At 46.2% G+C, this 7,557-nt stretch overlaps 1 protein-coding gene across 1 annotated transcript; it reads left to right on the forward strand.

Moving 5' to 3' along the window:
• The first annotated feature begins 315 nt into the window (after window positions 1-315).
• LOC133376981 (taste receptor type 2 member 41-like) lies at window positions 316-1,176 on the forward strand. Its single transcript, XM_061610088.1, has one exon. The coding sequence runs from the start codon at window positions 316-318 to the stop codon at window positions 1,174-1,176; it is 861 nt and encodes a 286-aa protein (XP_061466072.1).
• Window positions 1,177-7,557: the final 6,381 nt, after the last annotated feature.

A 7,557-nucleotide genomic window follows, 5' to 3' on the forward strand; every position in this document is an offset into this window, starting at 1 on the left:
GAATTTGCAAATATGACATCAGAACAAATTATATAGATTTAGTAACATAGTCCTTTCAGGTATATTTGCATCTGAACAGAATCAACAACCAAAAAGTGGTCCCTCCTCTCTCTCTACAAGCTTTTCTGTGCTAGACAGAAGGCAGAAGTATCGTGCTCTGCACTGGTAATATAGATAAAGGGCAGCATCAGCAACAGATGCTGTAAATATTACGCATTACAGTGGAAGAAATACTTTTCTTTTGTGCTCAGAAAGATGCCTGCCTTATTCACGTTGTTCTGCTTTACACTTCTGGTTATTGAAACGCTCATAGGAATGGTGGCAAATGGATTTATTACCATCTTTAACTGCATTGACTGGTTTAGAAGCAGAAAACTAACACCAGGAGACATGATCCTGAGTTGTCTTGGCTTGTTCAGATTTGCATTTCATGCAGTACTGATGCTATTTGCAATGTTTGATCTCTTTTTCATGGACACTCTTAAATCAAGCCATATATTACAAGCTGCATTGTCTGTCTCATGGGTATTTTCTAATACTACTAATCTTTGGTTTGCCACTTGGCTCAGTGTTCTGTATTGTGTAAAAATCGCTACCTTCACTCACCCTCTCTTCCTCCAAATGAAGCGGAGATTCCCTGAACTGGTGCCACGGCTGCTTCTGGGGACAGTGGTCTTCACTTCAGTCCTCACCGTTGTCACCAACACAAGCGACAGAATAATGCATACTTGCAATCTATATCAATTATTTCCAAGCAACAGCAGTGACTTGGAAATTAAAATGCCTGACTCCTGTAAATATATATTCTTCCTATATGCTATTCCGAATTATTTCCCCTTCATGATATTTTTGGCCTCATCTATCTTATTACTAACCTCTCTGTGGAGGCATAAAAATCTTCTACAAAACAGCACAATCGGCACAAGCGATCTCAACACAGAAGCTCACTTGAATGCCATCAAAGCTCTGGCTTCTTTCTCAATTCTCTTCGTATCTAGTTTTCTAGCAGAAATCTTGGAGGCAATCATGCGAGGGACAGAAAGTAACACTTGGACATCCATAATAAGTTTCTGTGTGGTTGCTGCATATTCCTCTGGTCATGCTATCATTTTGATCTTAATTAATCCCAAACTGAAGCAGGAATCAATTAGGCTACTACATCAACTAAAATGTTGAGTGAAGCACCATCTCAAAGCCTACCAAGACTTTATGGAAATGAAATCCTGTTTTGCAAGAACAATACTGTCTCTAAGTGTACCGAAGGACATAATCCAGAAGAAGTTCTACTGGAATAAGACTGCAAAACCCATTGCAAGGAGGTTTGCATAGGTGAACATCCTGCTGGTTATGCCCTTGAATTATGCATTTGTTTTGTTGCCATATTTGGTTCATAATTCACCATTATTTCAAAACTGAACAGCAATTATTCTAGCATTTGAGGTTCCTTCTCAGTTCTGTGCTTTGCTTTCAGATCTCCATACTGTATTAACTTTCTCCAAAATGTACCGCATTGTGAGTAATCAGAACTGTGAAAATGCTGATGTTTCTTAATGGTTGTGGCTGTTTCCTTGAATGGTCAATTTACAGATAAAGTATGAACCTCAGAGAGAGCAACCAACATCAAAATGGGAATTGACAGAAACAGACAGCTAGTGAGCTAAAAGTATTTAGCTAAGATACTTTGTAGCTGAATGTGGGAAAGGTGGGGTCCAGCCTGGCGGGGAAGAATTGTCTACCTGAAGCAGGAGAGTCTGATTATATTCACTTCTCTTCTGATTATGTTGATATGGAGTTGATGCTATGCTAGATAATCTCCTGGGGTCCCTTCCAACCCTGTGATTGTAGGAATGGGATCTTCTAAACTGGTTGAACCAGGAGGATTGATGGAGATTGCCTTAATGGAAGCAACCCCTTTGTTACAAAGCTTGCAGGGAAATAGCCCAGAATGATTAGGGATTGTTAAAACCAGATTATCCATGGTGCAATGACAGCAATTGCCCCAGGGCCCTGCCTACAGGAGGGCTCATATTCTGAGCTTTCTTTTTTTAAAGAAAAAAATAGTAAATTGGACTTTTATTAAGGAAGTTAAGAAGCAAAATGTTCAGACAGATGAGCCAGTCTTGCTTTCCCACATGTTCAGTCTTTTTAGTCAATGAATAAAGTCAAAGCTGTGATTGACAAGTCAATTGCCGAAACACCAGAATAGAGAAATTCCTGGGTACTAAAAAGCAGCTATTCTCCCACTCCCTTTAGTTTCTGTTTCCTAGTCTTCACTGTCACTAATTTAGTGATTTACCTACTAAATCTAGTCTTTTCAGGTGTGTGTCTGGTGGTGAATTTTCCTGTCTAGTGACTAGTGGGAAATCTAGCGGATGTCAAACATGTTATGATCAGAATCTGGAGGTTTTTTACAAATACTTGAATTTCATTATTTTTCTCTCTATTATGTATTTCGTGAAACTGTCTAGCCAAAATCTAGCCTTTTTTAAAAAATCTGCTTTCAGGCATTTTCTGTATTTTTCACTGTTTGCATTTCTGTTCCTGTGTACAGTCTGTAAAGTGCTACTTATAATAATAATAATAATAATAATAATAATAATAATAATAATAATAATAATAATAATAATAATAATAATATAATTTTATTTTTCATTCGCCTATCTGTCCGGGTTAGGGACACTCTAGGCGACATACAACAGAATAAACAGTACATATATACACTAAAAACAATCACATTAAGCTAAAAACCATCCTTCAGTTCATATAGCATAAAATTAATCTATCCCAATCTTGTATGCCTGCCTGAAAAGCCAGGTCTTTAGGCCCTGGCGAAAGCTTGACAAGGAGGGAGCATGTCGGATGTCAAGAGGGAGAGAGTTCCAGAGGGTGGGGGCCACAATTGAAAAAGCCCTCTCTCTGGTCCACACCAGCCTACCTGTTTTCACCGGTGGGACTGAGAGAAGGTCTTGCGAGGCTGATCTCGTCAGGCGGCACACTCGGTGACTCTGGAGGTGGTCCTTCAGATATACTGGGCCGAAACCGTAAAGGGTTTTAAAGGTTAACACCAACACCTTGAATTGGGCCCGGTAAACAACTGGTAGCCAGTGAAGATCTAATAACACTGGGGTGATGTGATCCCAGCAGCGACTATGCTTAATCAAGTGTGCTACCGCATTCTGTACCAGCTGTAGTTTCCGGACCATTTTCAAGGGTAACCCCACGTAGAGCGCATTGCAGTAGTCTAAGCGAGAGGAGACCAGGGCATGTATCACTTGGGGGAGCAGATGAACAGGAAGGTAGGGTCGCAGTCTCTGTATCAGATGTAATTGATACCAAGCTGCCCAGCTCACTGCTGTAATCTGAGCCTCCATGGACAGCTGGGAGTCAAGAATGACCCCAAGACTACGGACCTGGTCCCTCAGGGGTAAACTAACCCCATTAAGCACCAGGTCAGTAATTCCTAACCTTCTTTTGTCTCCCACAAGCAACACCTCAGTCTTATCAGGGTTCAGCTTCAGCCTATTCTCTCCCATCCATCCACTTACAGATTCCAAGCACTTGGACATGGTGTTCACAGCCAACTCCGGTAAGGACTTAAATGAGAGATAGAGCTGAGTGTCATCTGCATACTGATGGCACTGCAGCCCAAAACTCCTGATGATGGCCCCTAGCGGTTTCACATAGATGTTGAATAGCATGGGAGAGAGGATAGACCCTTGTGGCACTCCACAATGAAGAGGCCAAGGGTCTGAAACCTCATCTCCCAATGCCACCCGTTGCTGCCTATCCGAGAGATAGGAATGGAACCACTGCATAACAGCGCCTCCAATTCCTAATCCCTCTAGGCGGTTTAAAAGGATACCGTGGTCAACGGTATCGAAAGCTGCTGAGAGATCCAGGAGGACAAGGAAGGTGTATTCACCCATATCCAATGCCCTCCTCATATCATCTACCAGAGCGACCAAGGCTGTTTCCGTTCCATGACCAGTCCTGAAACCCGATTGGAATGGATTTAAGTAATTCGTTTCCTCCAAGTGTGTCTGTAACTGCGCAGCCACCACCCTCTCAATCACCTTGCCCAAGAATGGTAAATTAGAGACTGGGCGAAAGTTGTTTAGCTCTTGAGGATCCAAGGATGGTTTTTTTAAGATGGGCTTTATTACCGCTTCCTTGAGGGCTGATGGCATTACACCCTCTTGTAAGGATGCATTCACCACCGCCTTGATCCCTTCTCTCAGTCTCTCTTTGCAGCTCATAATGAGGGCAAGGATCAACCAGACAGGTGGTTGGCTTCACAGTACCGAGCACCTTGTCCACTTCCTCAGAGAGAAGAGGCTGAAACCGATCCCAACTGACTGGGATGCAACTGGCCGACTCTGGCCCACTTCCTGTATCCACGGCTGGCGGAAGCGTGCTCTTCAGACGTTCGATTTTATCGACAAAGTGTTTAGCAAAAGTATCACAGGAGATTTTAGAATGTTCCATGGGTTCCTGAGCAACTGGACCGACCAGGCTTCGGACCACTTGGAACAATCTCCTGGGACAACATTCTGCCGACGCAATAGAGGCAGCAAAGAAATCTTTCTTTGATGCCTTTGTTGCCACCTGGTAGGCAGCTATTGCTGCTCTGACCCATGTCCAATCATCTTCAGTGTGAGATTTCCACCACCAGCGCTCAAGTCATCTCACCTCCTGTCTCAGACCCCGCAACCGTGGTGTGTACCAGGGTGCAGTCTGAGTTCTATTCAGGGGGAGAGGACGTTTCGGAGCCACCCGGTCCACTGCCCTAGTGATCTCCTTATTCCACTCCATCACTAGGGATTTGACCGGGCATCCTTCAGTCAGCTCCATATCACCCAGCGCAGTCAAGAATCCTTTGGGCTCCATCAGGCGTCTGGGGCAGACCATCCTAGTAGGTCCTTGTCCCCTGCGGTGTGTGGCATTGAGACATCCATATTCACCAGATAGTGATCTGACCATGACACGGGGTTAGAAGAAATTGCCCCCATTTTCAGAACACTTCCCTCCCCTCCCGAGACAAGGTCGAGAGCATGACCGGCTACATGGGTAGGCCCTATATTATTAAGGTGCAGATCCCAGGAAGTCATGGTTTCCATGAAATCCCGAGGGGCTCCTGTGAGGACAGCCTCGGCGTGCATGTTGAAATCCCCCACCACCATAAAATTGGGGGAAAGCAACCGCACGCTCAAGACCACCTCGAGCACCTCAGTCAGGGAGTCTGCCATGCAGCGGGGTGGGCAGTACACCAGCAGAATCCCTAAACTGCCCTTTGGGCCCAACCTCCAGTACATGCAATCGACGAACCTGGTCTCATGGAGAAGGGGTCTGGTGAAACACAAGGATTCCCGATAGATGACTGCCACTCCCCCTCCCCGCCTACCAATCCTCGGCTGCTGTGCGTATCGGAAACCGGTCGGACACATGGCCTCAAGTATCGGAGCTGAGGCCTCATCCAGCCAGGTCTCCGTAATACACACCAGGTCTGCGTTCTCATCCACGATCATGTCATGGATGAGTGATGTTTTCTGTACCACAGACCTGGCATTACACAACAGCAGTCGAAGAGTGGATGGAGTTCTGCCTCCCCCAACTATCTTCTGGTGGTAAACAGGCCCGGAACAAGGGATGGATATTAAGCATCTATCCCTAGTTCCCCGACGCCGGCTTGGTCTGCTACCCACGCTTCTCCAGAATCTGCCGCCTAGCCTTTGAATGTTGTGGCCCCTCACCCTCCCCACATCCTCCCCCTCCGGTCTACACATAGCTCCCTCCTATTCGCCGACTGGCAGGCCTTCCACCCCCTAATAACAATAAACAATAAAAATAAAATAATACAAAATAATAACAAATATTAAAAATAAAAAGAAATTGTCCGCGTCTTTCCTGCCTCCAATGTGAGATTAACTTGCTTGCAGCTGATGATGGTCCTTCCACCTCCTCCCGCTCCTAAATCTCCATCGCGGCGAACGTCTCTGTCGCACCAAAACATCGTGGCCAAGTATCCCGTCGTCTTATTCTTTCCTCCCCTCTCGGGCTGACAGAAAGTCCGTCCGGACCTATAGGTGGAGGGCACCTCACCGATGTCGCGGCTAGCAGAGATACTGTGTCGTGCCATGTCACTGATCTTATAGGCCAATGGGGACATGTCACCGATGGTGTAACCAGCGGAAGGTACCGTCTCGGGCTCCAGCACCGCACCCCAGAGATTTCCTCCTGGGCTGCCCAAAAAATAAGGCGAGCAGTGCCGCCGCCACTCGGGCCGTTGGGGGCGTGTTGTCGATATCGCGGCCAGCAGAGAACGCCGCACCACACCCCAATCTCCTCTCGAGGTGCCTGAGAGCGACTCGAGCCACCACCCGGGCCGTAGTCCTGGTTAATTTCGAGTAGGCGGCAACCCGAAGCCGGGGCCGACCAAACAACGCCACACCAAAAGGCCCCTGAGCGGCAGAGAGCAAGCCACGGCGGTGGAAGAGAGGCAGGAGAGAGGCGGCAACAAAGCCGTCGGGAAAGCATGGGCTGAGAAAGGCTCGAGCCGGCCACCTCCCCACCAACACCAGTCCCCCCAGCATCGACCTCACAACACAAGGGGTGAGTAGTCCACACTCGTTCCCCAGCTCCAAATTGCAGGGGTGTTCTTCTTGCTTCACGGTAATTTTGAAAATTTACAAAGGGGTCGGAGAGGGTGGGTTGCCAAATGCATCTAAATAAAGTGCGTCTGAATAAAGGTACCCACATACCTACAATCCCGCACAGATCATCCAATAACAAAGGATGGAGAACATAAAAATATTAAAATAAGATGTTAAAAAAGGATAAACGGCTCTAAACAGAGCTCTAAGCACAGCTTCCTCCTACGCTGCCATCTTTACGCCTTATTGTTTACTTGACTATTGTTTCATTTCTGCTGTAAGCCATGGCTAGTTGGCTACCCCTCTGACTGAAGGGATACCAGAGTAATATACCCAATACCACACAATGAGCCAGTGACAGAGAGGAGGATTTTTAAGTAAGTCTCCAGATTCTCTGGAGGATTCGTCTCTCGACGAATAAGGTGATTCCACAACAGGTATCCTTTGCATAAACAGTACATCCTATAACCACCACAGTATAAGAGCCTGCTGGACTGGGCCAAAGGCCCTCCAGTCCAGTATCTTTTTCCCAGAATAGCCAACCAACCAAACACACACATACAGCATTTTTGAACCTAAGAAAACTAGGAATGCAAAACCTCCATACTCCTCTCAGATCTAAATCTGAGAGCTGCTCTCTCTCCACAGTAGTTTACCCCCTCCCCCCGAACGGTTGCTAGGACTTTTTAATTCTATTATCCACCTTGTAAGCAATTCCTCATGATGGTGGTTCACAATGACACAAAAATGTTATCAAACACAGTTTCTAGTAGGTTAAGGTCAGGTTTTGGTGGATTTGGGGCGTGGGTCTGGTGGGGGAAAAATACTTGTTGGCAACACAGTTAGCCGATCTCTGTAGTCTGCCCAGGCCCAGCAGCAATGAGGTGAGAGAACCCTATGCATATTT

This window comes from Rhineura floridana, chromosome 1, assembly GCF_030035675.1.
Source record: "Rhineura floridana isolate rRhiFlo1 chromosome 1, rRhiFlo1.hap2, whole genome shotgun sequence".
NCBI classification, from domain to species: Eukaryota; Metazoa; Chordata; class Lepidosauria; order Squamata; family Rhineuridae; genus Rhineura; species Rhineura floridana.